We start from the raw sequence: 13,372 nt of genomic DNA on the forward strand, positions 1-13,372 counted from the left end.
AAATGTGCACTTTATTCAAATAATTAAATTTTGTGAAATTCTCGTTATATTTTTCTTATATCGTTGTACGCATCCGCGACATCATGCACCGAAGTAGTCTTCTCATCCAGCGGTGACTGCACAGATAATCTAAAAATTCATAACTTTTGAACGGATTGTCTGATTTTTCCCAAACTTTCACTACTAGTGTGTTCTAACAATATTGCTGCATGTACTTAGAAGGTGATCTTGTCCTGCACTCTAAAAACGCAAATGTTGAATCAACATTTAAAAGGGCCGAGGAGTGACAGCATTTTTGAAGTGTTGCATCCAACTTTTAAAATAACATTTTAAATGTTGAATCTAGCAGGAAAATCAACACTTTGAAAATGTTGTCACTCCTCGGCCCTTTTAAATGCTAATTCAACATTTGTGTTTTTAGAGTGTGTAATCAAGGTCATTAAAAATTTGCATAGCTAGGAACAACATTTTTCGACCTCCCCTACAATTCCAGCACTCCAAACAGAGCGTAGTGAAATGCCATTATAATGTATTATCATCAAAGAAGTAAAGTAAGTTAAAATATTAAGTACTATAGTGAAACAGCTTAAAAGCTTCCCAATAAATCACGAATCCATATTACCTAGCTGGCACTGAATTGCTATATAGATTTTAAAGATGAACTTTCCCCCCCCCCTTTTTTTAATCAAAAGAGTTCTTCTTCATTACGCCTGGAAAATTGAAAGTGTTTAAGTCGCATTGTTATATTGACCCATATGAAAATGTACCACCTAATTGGCTTATGCCTCCTCCATCATCAGTAGGCCTGGCCTCCACTGACCTCCACGATGAAACGACACACCTCATCCGCAGCCATGCATTATGGAGGTATACTATAGTACTCGAGTACCCATCTGCCCACATCATAACTATAGGATTACCTACACAGCCTATAGTCGCTCGGGCTACCCACATCACTACTATAGGCCTACAAATGGATTAAAAGAACAACACTACCAGGACCAGCGCCATCGGGGCGGATCAAGGGGAGTTGGGGGATTGACCCAATGTCAATTCTCTCTCCAAATCGGCTGGCAAGCGGAAAAAACAAAACAAAACAAAACAACCCCCCCCCAAAAAAAAAAAAAAAAAAAAAAAAAAAACAGCAAACCACACCTCACAAATCTCCTACTACACCGCAGTATCCGAACAATAATTAGCTATGCAACATCAGCACTAATTTGTAGTTTTATCATCGTTTTTGTGTTTTTTTTTTTTGTTTTGTGTTGTTTTGTTTATTCTCTGCGATCAGATTTCCAGAGATTCATCCTTTTCCATGGAGCCAGCCAGCTCCAGCTCTGCCCGCGTTGCTTGCGCGGGCAGAGCAGCTAGCTAGCTAGCGCTACAGCGCGCTCGAGTGCAACTGAGCTGGATTAATTTCGTACAACCTAAGTGCGTCTTCTTGAAAAGCAATCGCAACATCTCTCCGTCAGAAGCCGAGCGAGCGAGGCTACATGTAGGCAGCTAATTTTCCAGAGACCTGCTGATAAAAATTACCACATTTGACCGTAAAGGAGCCACATTTTTGGTATGTCACTTGTTTGATTTTGTGTTTGAGGCTGTATTGCTCTGTGATATGTTATTTTATCCCTTTGAAATCCTGATTAACAAATGCAAATGGGTCTTTAACCCTGCCATTTCTAGTTGACGGTCCCATATGTGTATATTTACGTATAGTTTTATAAAGTGGTAAACTGCAGTTTACTATAAAATTTTACCTTGTTGACTCTACGTTGTACGTACGGTAGACAATTAACTACACGCAGCCGCGACAAAACGCGCGTTTTGTCGCGGCTACGTGTAGTTAGGTAGACAATCTACGTGTACGTGAATACTATTACTAGGTAATGTGGTAGATAGAAAGATCCGTCTGTCCGGAGCTGGAGTCTTTTATTTTTTGACGTTATCGCTCTCCTCCGTAGGAGGGGATCCGTGAAGCCAGACGCAGTCTCCGTGGAACATTTCCCCGACGACCAGATACAGACCGATCTTTCTGTCAAGTGATGTGGTAGTAGCCTACCCGATGAACTTTACTAAACTGTGAGGAAGTTGTCCAATAGCAGAACTAATAGAATGAAAAGATTAATAAGACAAGCACTGAAGAATTGATTCTGGTTGTTGTAATCACTACGATAATGGGTGTAGACGGGCTCTAATGCTTACTCTGGGGTAATGCTGTCTAGCTGTACCGTAGTAGGCCTACTCGACCGCCTAGCTCGAATGGGGTGCATGTGTGGTCTCCTGGTCATAAGCCGACAGTGAAAATACATCAACATGTGGTTATGGTTCGGTTGTGCATTATCGGTTATTAACCCTGGGGCACTCCTTCACACAGTTGTATTGAGGACCCAAACGCGAAGCGCTCGGGCTTGGCTCGTCACAGTTAACAAGTTAGTGCATTATTTATATGCCTGACCATTATCAAAGTGTGAAGGCCTACCATTCCATGCCATGCCTACGCTACAGTAAAAAGTGATACTAGAGTCAGAGAGCTGGAGCATACTGTGATGGGTGCTGCGTGCTGCTTGCGGTTTACTGGTTAGTTAGCCGGGAAGTGGAATCTAGCAGTGGGCTACATTGTACAGTACATCTTTCTATTTATAGATATAATATCAAACAGCCACCCGGAAAGTTTTGATAGAGTGTGCAGGTACAGCTACATGTGTAAGTCATTAAGTGTGGTGGTAGTCTGCTGTTTCATATTTTAATGGTGGTGATAAGCACAATCAGGGTATGCAATCATGACTTTCTCACTTTAAAAAATTGTAACTTCTAAAAGAATGCACCAACTGACTTAAAAATTCACATGCAGCATGCCAAGACATCAGTAATCACATGTGGTAAGACAATAGCTAATTTCTTCTCATTTACTGTTAATTATTAAAGATTAATTACCAAAAAGTCCCCCAAAACCCACGTAATGCGTCAAAAAAAGCGTTTTACAACTTACGTAAAATCAAGATTTGAGGTCCATATTTTAAGTCTACCCCTATGTGTTTGGTATCAAATTAATGGATTTTTTCCTGGCATTGCTTGCATGCAATAAAAAACAGTGGTTCTTTCAGCTGGAGAAAGTTATAAGGTCTGAAGTCCCATCCTGGTAGGAGTGTAATGCTGGCTTATTTTTGTGACATTGTGACCTTTTAACCCATGCTGTACAGCTATACATGGAGAAACAGCTTATTTTTTTCGCTTTTCCTGAAAGTACTGAAGACACACTACAATATGGTGTGCTGTTTGCCAATAAATGTTCAGCCAGTTTTGAGTTTTGAGCCATTTTCAAATGCTGAGTAAAATAAGTGCAGCCGTTTTTCAGTACTTTCAGTTAGGTATATCCTGATTTGACTACTTTAAAGAATCTTTTCCCCTTATTGAATATCCTTGTTTTTTTAACCATGAATTGTACATATGTAGAAATCTATTGTGTGAAAATTTTAGCAAATTTGAGCAATAGGAACTTATTTTTTTATATTTTTACAAATTGCTGAGCATAAATAAGACCGATACACGCCCATGTAATACTGCATGAAGGTCATATGATAAGTGTTCCGTGTTCATATTTCAATGCTTGTTCAATTTCTAAAGATATCATAAGCAAAAACATAGTATTTTGGCTTAATATGTCATTGTTTGAGTGTCACAGCTTGGATATCAACTCAAGTCATCATAAATCTCACATTCATTCTTCTATCTGTGTTTACAAATATGAGAATTGATCCAAACACTGTGCGCACATTCAAGGTCAAACTGTACAGATAATTTTTTAGATGAAAAATATAATATCTTCCAAAGTACCAGCCCTAATTTCATAAAAATTTGTAATAATGGCCACTATATGTCTGTTACCTATTCCTGAAAGTTTCGCCTCTTCACTCTTTGGCAAAAGTGAAATATGATAAAATATGTAAAAGTGGTTTTATTTGAATTCAAAATAATGCCTACAAAATTGATCATCCATTTCGAGAAGTGAAAATATGAAATTCATTCATATTTTGTGATATGTCATGGCTATGTGCTGGTGGTGAATGAAAGGGATATTTATCAGGAATATCTAACAGCAATATCAGATGAAAAAAGCATTCTCCTTTTTTTTAATGAATTTTTCCAATATATTAGTCATTTCAATGTAATTCGACACCCCAATTTAAATGCTAATTTATGCGCAGTTTAATGCAAAATTTTGACTCTTTCTTTACATGAAATGAAAATTTGAACACTCAGCTACAACAAACAACAAAAAAAGCATTTTCACCAAGTTTTTTCATTTTTGCCCTGTTACACAATTGCATACCCTGATTGTGCTATTGACCTGGTAAGAATAAAAAAACAACAGTAACATGACAGAAAACTTTAAAAGGCAAAAAGATTCACAGATAAACCTTTATGCAAGTTTAATATACAGTACAGTGTAGCTCTACAGATGTTTAGACTTTGTGCAACACATATTTTTGAACAGACATTTAGGATCTACAATGTATGTGTGCTGATGTCAGGTTTCAGTTACAGATTTCTTCAAATCTATCAGAATGAACAGAATTTTTATGAAAATCTTGTCAATTTTGTGTCTTAGTCGACTGTCGAAATCTACTTTGATATCACTGACACAATAACTTTTCATTTCTATTTCCCTTTTGAATATTTTTGTAGATCTCAAAGCCACCAATTGAGTGGAAGTACTGTACAAAGTGCAGACTGATATGAGTTCCATTCTGTGGGGAAAGGAGATCCAAGGCTGTCCTCTCAAATTGCATTGTTGCAAACTTTGCAGGAATTAGACAAGAAGAGGAAAGGAAAAGAGACCAGTTTATTCATGCTAAAATGATCAAATACACAAGTGAGCCACAACACATGTAAACCAATGGATTGGCCAGAATTTGAGCAGTGGCAGGCCCAGACTGAAAAGACTTTTGTTCACGAGCTGACTGATGGGCAGCGATGTGCCACCTTAGACCGCCTCATTGCCTCATGCGGAGACGTCCAGCTCCGGCACCTCTCCACCAAACTGGAGGGTCTCCTCAAGCGCGACTTCCTTCGGCTGCTGCCGAAGGAGCTGGCCAGCTACCTGCTCTCATGGCTGGACCCCATCTCGCTAGGCCACTGCTGTAGGGTCAGCCATCACTGGAATAAGATGGTCACTGAGTGCACTGAGGCCTGGCAGCAAGCTTGCAGGTGTCTGTGTTTGAATTCTGTAACCTTTTGACCACCTGTACCCCCTTTACAATATCACCACTACCTATGGTCACCCTTTGTGCATCTGCATGTTTCTCTCCAATCCCTTTGATCTTGTGCCTTTGTACGCATAGGGTGTTGAAATACAGAAGTATAATATGTGTGTCTTTTGTATAATTTGTGGTTCCTGTACTCTTCAATTAATCTGCATAGATTTGCCATTAATGTTTATAAAACCATGCAAAATAATGTGAACTTTGAATGAAACTTCATTCAGTGCTTTGGGATGACTTTGTAAAGACCCTGTAGATGCTAGAGGGTAAAGTAACATTACCCATTTACGCAAACATTGTCACAAAACCTGTGCTCAATTCCGGATACTCACTAAATGTGACCGTGCATCACAAAATGCACAAAAAGTCGCACCCCTTGATTTTACGTGAGGACTGAGTCAAAAAAAGGTGAAACGGGTCAACCAAGTCAATCTTGAGTTTTTGATATTTTCTGAAAGAGTGATCCTTCTTCTACATTATTCTTAAGTTTGGGACCATAACATGAATGGGAAAGTGTGTTTTCAGCAGTTTTTCTACAACCCATTTTGGGAGAGAATAGAATGATCAGGTATGTCTTAGAGTCCCCTTTTCATTTCTTGAAAATGCTTTACACACTCTTCACTTTCATGTCCAATAACTTTTGAAAAGATAACTGTACTGCTTTGAAAGTTGGCATTAATCATGGACAGAATGTGTTAATAGAACATGCTCAAATTCAGCTTTATAATCTGATAATCCTTTCATTGTTGTTGCTCCCGTGGTTTACTTCCTCTGTTTTGTCCCTTTCATTGCACAGCTAGCACGGCTTGAAAAAGATTAAGCGCTTGAATAGACCTTGTACTTAAAGGGTGTGTACAGTTCTGGTCGAGGTGAGGATTTAGCTTTTAACGTTTTGCGAGATATTCAGAAACCACTCTATGAGATGCCAAAGAGCATGCAGTTCTTAGGGGTACCAAAAGTTTATTCGATGGAAATCGGTTTTGAAATGGCCGAGATATCCAAAAACAAGGTGAAACAAAGAAATCCTAAGTTGTGGCATGTCGCCTTTTATTATTAGCACTTTTTTTGGATATCTCAGCCTTTTGAAAACCAATTTTCATCAAATAAATGTTGAATCCTTCTTAAAATTACATGCTCTTTCATATTTCATAAAAGGCTTTTCGTTATCTCACTTAGGAATGTTCAAAACACGAATCCCCACCTCAACCAGTACTGTACATATCTTTTCTCAGTTCACACTTTTCCAGAGTGTGTGCTTTCTTTCTAGTATTTAGATAGGTTAGGGGAGTCCATTTGAATTGGGTTATACATCATTTTAAAGCTTAGAGTTTGCTCTTTAAGAATTTGTCCTAAACTAAAAATCCATATGTGGCGATTTTTTGTTGGTTTTGTGATGCTGGGTCACAAATACTATTTCAGATGGCCTGCCAACATTCAAAAGGTCATTACTTTTTATGAGTCTCAGAGAATGCTCCAAAAATTTACCATAATCTGTTACTGTTGTTAAACTCCTTTTACAAAAAAAAAAAAAAAAAATACTTTTTTGCATGTTACAATACTGTCTTCTTCAACTGTGTGTTTAAAGTTTTACCAGACTAATATGAAATACACTAGGCGTAAGATTAAGAGTTGTAAATACACTATGCATGTTTACTGGGTTCGTTTTGCACCATTGAGGAAGTAGGCATCACGTGAGCATTTTTTTTTTTTTTGTTCACCTCAGGGTGCTTGGTATCCAGGTGCCAGAGGATGAAGAGCAGCGAGGAGGAGGAGTCAAGAACGGACTTCACTGGAAGAGTGTGTACCAGGAAGCCTTGTGGCGGTTGAAACAGCTGCGAGATGGATCGGCCTTTGACAGCACCACTCTCCACGGTCACACAGCCAGGGTGTACTCCTTGCATTACAGAGATGGCAAAGTGGCATCAGGTAGGCATGGAATGGTGACACGATATTTGCTCCTGCGACAATTGCTCTGGTCTTATTTTCTCCAAGGACTTAGGGTTAGGGTTAGGGTTGTGATAGGGTTTTAGGTTTTGTTTGATGCGAGGATTGGGTGTAGGGTTAGGGTTATGTTTGTGGGCAGAATTTAGGTTTGGCTTAGTGTGCAGACATTTCATAGAAGGCAGTCTCGCTGGAACAAATATCATGGAATCCTGAAATCATGACCACCAATAAATGACAAGTCTTGATCTGTGTCCCCGCAGTGAGCAAAGTGTGAAGACTGTATGCAGACTGAATTCTCACAAAGTCCACAGAAGACCTTTGAAACATTATCTCGACAATGTGATTCATTCTTTAGCAGTATTAATCCTTGCAAAGTTTGACTAACCACAAAGCAAGTCTTCTGTTTTGATCTACATTTGACTAAATATTAGCCTCTTCCACCAAGTCATGATAAAAGATAAGTTCATTGTACTTCTACGCTCTCTTCCTGAACCGCAGACATCAGGAATTTTCCATTTGGTGTTAATTTGAATAATTATGTGGCCCTGTTTGATAAAGCTGTTCGTAAAGTTGCGACTTGAACGACTTGAATATGGCAAGCCCAGTGCGTTTCCTAAGCATTGTTAGTTCCAATAACTAAAGTTGGAAGTGTGCAGAATGGCGTTCTTAATAACACACATTTTTAGTTGAAAGTGTATTTTTGCCCAAATAGAAATATTGACGTACAGTCATACTTTGTCAAAAAAAAGGTACACATATTGACACTTCATATTTCAGTCATTTGTAAATTCTTTTGTAACTTTACGAACAGCTTTATGAAACAGGTCCCTAGCATCTTTTCTACCTGCTCATAGTAATGTTTGCACATTTCCTTTTAATATTCTTTTTTTGTGTGTTTTGTTTTGGTAAAGGCTCAGATGATCTGACAGTACGTCTGTGGGATGTAGCAAGTGGGAAATGTCTGAAAGTTCTACAGACTCACACAGTAGCCGACATCAAGTTTGACGACCTGAAGGTCATCACTGCATCATTTGACAACACTGTGGCATGCTGGGATTTGAGGACAGGTCAAAGGTTACAGCAATACTCTGGACATTCAGGAGCAGGTGAGTCTTTGAAACTTGACATGAATGGTGTCAGCTACAGCTGTAATTTTTCAAGTGTGAAATGAGCTGAGAATTAATACTACTGCATTCGTTTGTTTGTGTGTGTGAGAGAGCTCTTGAAAGAAAGATTACATTTGTCACCATCAGTCTAGGAAAGCTAAATATTAGGCCACCACCTTGATCTTGACCTTGTAGTTTTTGTTAATACATACTGTCTGGATTTTGAAGTTAAGGAATGGTTCTAAAACTGAAACACTGTGGTTCATGTACAGTAAGGCATCTATCTACACTGTATAGTGTTTTGGAATGATCCGTTTTGTTTGAATGTCTGATTCTGTTTGTGAATTCCAGGCTAATTAGACCGTGATAACCAGTGGTGTACTATGCACTCACGTGAAAATGAACTTGGTTATAACAAAATTCCAATTACTACGATGTAAGAATTCAGGCCTCACATCATCTGCTCAATGATTTTACAGTTCATTTGTTTGATTGCAACAAAAGTTTGATATGATGCAAGAAAACTGGTGGTCCCCTTCTTTCTATCTCAATCCACTGTACATTGTATTTGGTAAAATGATGGTTGATATTATACCACTGTATATAATCATTCATGGTGTCCATTGTTTAATAGCATGGTCAAGTATTTACCGTAGATGGTCACTTCAGAGCAAAGAGTTGTTCCTGAGGTAAATATATGATTTTGTTTGATTTATATCCCCTAGTCTTCAGCATAGACTATGATGATGACTTGGATCTATTGGTCAGTGGCTCAGCAGATGAGACAGTCAAGCTGTGGAGACTGACCCAGGGTGCTTTCCTGGCCACCTTGAGTGGTCACTCTGACTGGGTGATCCAGGTAAAGTAGTGAGGGTCATTCAGCAAATCATTCTAGGGTAGACTCAGTGGACAGGTTGTAATAAAGAGCCACAAGATTGGCCCAAGTGTTAATGCTCTCTGTCGTAGACTACTTTCCAATCATACTTGCCCAATTCATTGTGACAGGTATTGATCTGATGTAGCTTAAAGGTAGGGAATCCCATTTGCATGCTTTAAATGAAGAGTTGTGTAAATACAGTGGTATGTTGAAGAGGGTATCATTTTAGAAACTCCCAAAAAGTATTCAGGGCTCGACCTTAGCGGGAGCCCGGGGACCATTGGCTCCCCAGAATCGCTACGGGCTCCCCAGAAATGTATGAAAAAAGCCCGGCTGGCTCCTTAAGTTTTTTTGCCGTATAGCCTCACGTTGCAAGACAGAATCATAGTTTATGTACACACTCACAATATTGACGAGCGCGAGCGGCCCCTGACGCTCGAAGTTTTTATCCCTGCGCCATTAAAAGAACATCGTTCGGGGATGGATAACCAGTCACAATAGTTAAGGTTTAAGCAATCTTTATTATGCTCACGCAACACAAACTGCCGGCCGAAAGGGGCGAAGGTTGTACAACAACAATATAACATACATCTCAAACACTGCCCGTAAGAGGGCAGTATAACACACTGGCGTGATCACTTTCTTCTTTCTGTCTTCTTCTACATAACACAATGGGAAACCATTGGCTATGGAATAATCATATACATTCAATATGCCAAGAATGTGTGTGGAATTAAACCAATCAAACTTCTGACTAATGATGTGGATAGCTAGACCACATTACGAACACTCAATGATTGGATAACATTAATACGAACATTATCCCCATATAGACACGGTCTCTAGAAACTTGTATGGACTGACTGACACCCAACTAATATGAAACACCAACATTACACTATGATAAGCACTGCTATCATACAGTACTTACTCACTGGATCAACAATCAGAATCATGCCCATACAAAAATACCAATAACCTATGCTATACATGTACAACCTCATACATACCCTGTACAAACATCTTCTACCAATCATAAAACAACACTTAATAAAACAAACTACTTTACGGTGTAAATGAAACAGAAAATATTTCACAATGTCAACTATCAAATATCATACAAACACATGTAGCTACCTCACTTTCTACCTTTTCTCACAATATGAAACACTACTACTGTAGGCCTACGTACCATGTAAGTACCATGGTCTCCCCACTCTCATTCACTCTTTTGTTACAACACTGTTAAACACAGCACATACAGCTGTAATCAATTATCTTCTAACATATGCTGGGATTTGGAACGAGTGTACATAAACACTACACTATAGCTGTCTTTCCTCTACAGTCTTAAAGCACATACACACCACACACAATGTTGTTACATTAGAACCAAATAAACATCAACATAGCCTGTAAAAGCGTAAAGACGAAAATCCCTAGATAAATCAAATGAAAGCAACATGGCATTGAAAACAACAATGTGGTGTGTTCATAATAATGCCTGATACATGTATTCAAATCGTTATGAATAAGACACGCATGTGAATGAAAGCCGCTGAAAATAGCCACCCATCTGATGAAGCAATATCAAAACCTTAATGTCATCATTAACTTATGATGTGAGTTATTACTACAACCCTTTGGCATATACCAAACGAAACAACTGACAACGATACATCCAGTAAAAGATGTACTGTACATGTATATAAAAACTAATTACAATATACATTGGTATCAGAAAAACGCAGAGATCAAATTCACCTGTACGGTGTATTACACTTTTAAAAACATACTCAAACTTCCGAAACATATTTTGTCCTTCAAGTGTATCAAAAACGGACTCCAACATTGACGTCACTCCATACAATATGACCTGACACATGATTCTTACATATCAAAAGGGGGAGAATGAGCTACATAAGGTCCATCAAAACTACATTGTATATGCCATGTACAATGTGTTACCATGCATATCATATAAACTTCATATAATGACAAATTATCATCATACATACTTATGTAAAAATCTCACCTCTCCTAAATGTGTGCAACATGTATTTGACATAAGACATAGGAAATGACTCAAAGAATCATACACACTGGGCAAACTGAAAGGCAAAAACACAAACATAAAAATGCTGACTTATACTTGAGTTGCTGTCAAAACCAGCATGTGTATGCTGCACACATAAAACGGTATACAGTACGTTATTCAGATTTGCACAAATTGCTATGTGCAAGTCAACTTTCTGCTTACATGATGTATGTACTACAACATGTACTTGCATCCAATAACAATATACAGCTATACATGCACTGTCTTCGTACATGACATGAATCAGAATCAATACAAAACACTTTAGACCAGAACAAAAATATTAGCAACTTTGTAATATAAGATGCTCAAAAAGGAAAAATGCATGCTGTGCATAGATTTCATACAATCACAAAACAAACAAACAAAAAATGAACCTGAATTTTAAATCTCAGAGTGCCAGTTTTAAATCTCAGAATACCAAAATATCAAAAATTACAGAACTATACACAATTCACACAAACTTCACCCATTATAAACAAAAATTCCAATATAACTAACATAATTATCAACTAAAGTTTACAATATTACCTTGCAAATAAAACATAACAGATCACAAACTTATACAGCACACTTTTTTTGTCTCACTTCTAAACACTAATTTCACATGTACATTATACATAATGATAAAAAATAACCGATAACCTTAAAAATCCTACATTATTTAATCAACAACAATCCATTTATCCTATTACCTGTTTACACAAATATAGTGGCTTAACAAACTTATAAAAAGAAAGCAGGCATGTGGCACACAATTCAATTCACAAGTCAGAGTCCAGGAACATCTGGTAGCTGAGGTCAAAAATGGGGGTTATCAATTATCAGGGAGCTTCTGAATATACAGTCAATGTCTGGAGGACGACCAGGAGGGGGTCCTACATGCAAGCACGTGTAGTGACCTGGTTGAGGGTGAGGAGCAATGTCTGGGGTTGGAGACATCACAGGTGTGGTAAGATGAAGACGACGGGCAGTAATCTTCTCGCCCCGAGGAAAGCGAGATGTACCTCCAGGAGTGGAGGCATTGGTGAAGGCACGGGGTTCACTGGATGCATCTGGGGGGCGCCCAGGAGGGTCATTGATCTTGATAATGCGAGGATGGTCGGGGGGCCCACTGTGTCGATGAGGAGTGGTAGTGCTACCAACACTGATGTTTAGAACATCCACAGGAAGCTCATCAGGGGGTGAGGTGTCCAAGGAACACTGGTTGACATCTGAAGATGGCTGACATGCTGGCCAGCCACAGAGATGACGAGGTGTGGCTAGGGCATCACAGGAATCATCATCAGTGACATCAGGGATGGTGCCATTCATCTCAGGGGTGCGAATGATGGCTAGCTCAGACTGGGCTAGACACTGACGTGCAGGTTCAGCGTCCTGGGAACAGGGGCGTAGGCCTATGCCTTGGTGGTGACAGTTGCTGGCTGGTGAAGGTTCGGTCACATCATCAGGGATGGATGAAGGTGGGTTGTACCGGGGAAGGCTGAGAGACATTGAAGGCGTACGGGACAGCCGAATATCTGCCTCTGGTGTAGGATCAGGACCATAGGTGTACGAAGGTCCATCACCAATTGTGATGCGGCGCTTCGCGGGACGGATGGTAATGTCGTGTAACACTATGAACGGAATGCCTGCCTCAACTAAAACATCCGGAGAGTCAACAACTAATCCTTCAAAGAGAAATGCCTTCCCATCTCTTGTGAGTGTAAGGCACGTCCCTCCAATGATTGCATACGGTGAAGAACGGTCAACTGAATAAGCCTCAGAAGAGTCCATTAAAACACCTCCAAGACTCTTAAACACTGAATAGCCAATCAAGTTCTGTGGAGAACCGCTGACAAGAGTAACGCGGACACTCTGTTGGCCATGGTCAAGATCAATGTAGGGAGACATACAGGCCTTTTCAGGCAACACTGAGGGACTAGCTACTGGAGACTGTGGCGACTGATCAACCCGGAAGTGGAACTCATCCGACTCCGATGAGCCACGATTATAGCAGCAAGAATTGTCTTGAAACCCTATTGACCTGTCTAAATCTGACATATCCTTTGCATCTCCAAGACTAGTACAGTCTGAATCAGCAACA

At 39.3% G+C, this 13,372-nt stretch overlaps 1 protein-coding gene across 1 annotated transcript; it reads left to right on the top strand.

Annotated features, from left to right (window-relative positions):
• The first annotated feature begins 1,496 nt into the window (after positions 1 to 1,496).
• Positions 1,497 to 13,124, top strand: LOC140240122 (F-box/WD repeat-containing protein 2-like). The gene is made up of 6 exons (XM_072319933.1): positions 1,497 to 1,567; positions 4,687 to 5,208; positions 6,985 to 7,187; positions 8,117 to 8,311; positions 9,037 to 9,178; positions 13,097 to 13,124. Exons 2-6 carry the CDS (start codon positions 4,898 to 4,900, stop codon positions 13,122 to 13,124), a joined length of 879 nt encoding a protein of 292 aa, XP_072176034.1. The 5' UTR covers positions 1,497 to 1,567; positions 4,687 to 4,897.
• The last annotated feature ends 248 nt before the right edge of the window (positions 13,125 to 13,372 follow it).

The sequence above is a fragment of the Diadema setosum genome, chromosome 16, assembly GCF_964275005.1.
Source record: "Diadema setosum chromosome 16, eeDiaSeto1, whole genome shotgun sequence".
NCBI lineage: Eukaryota > Metazoa > Echinodermata > Echinoidea > Diadematoida > Diadematidae > Diadema > Diadema setosum.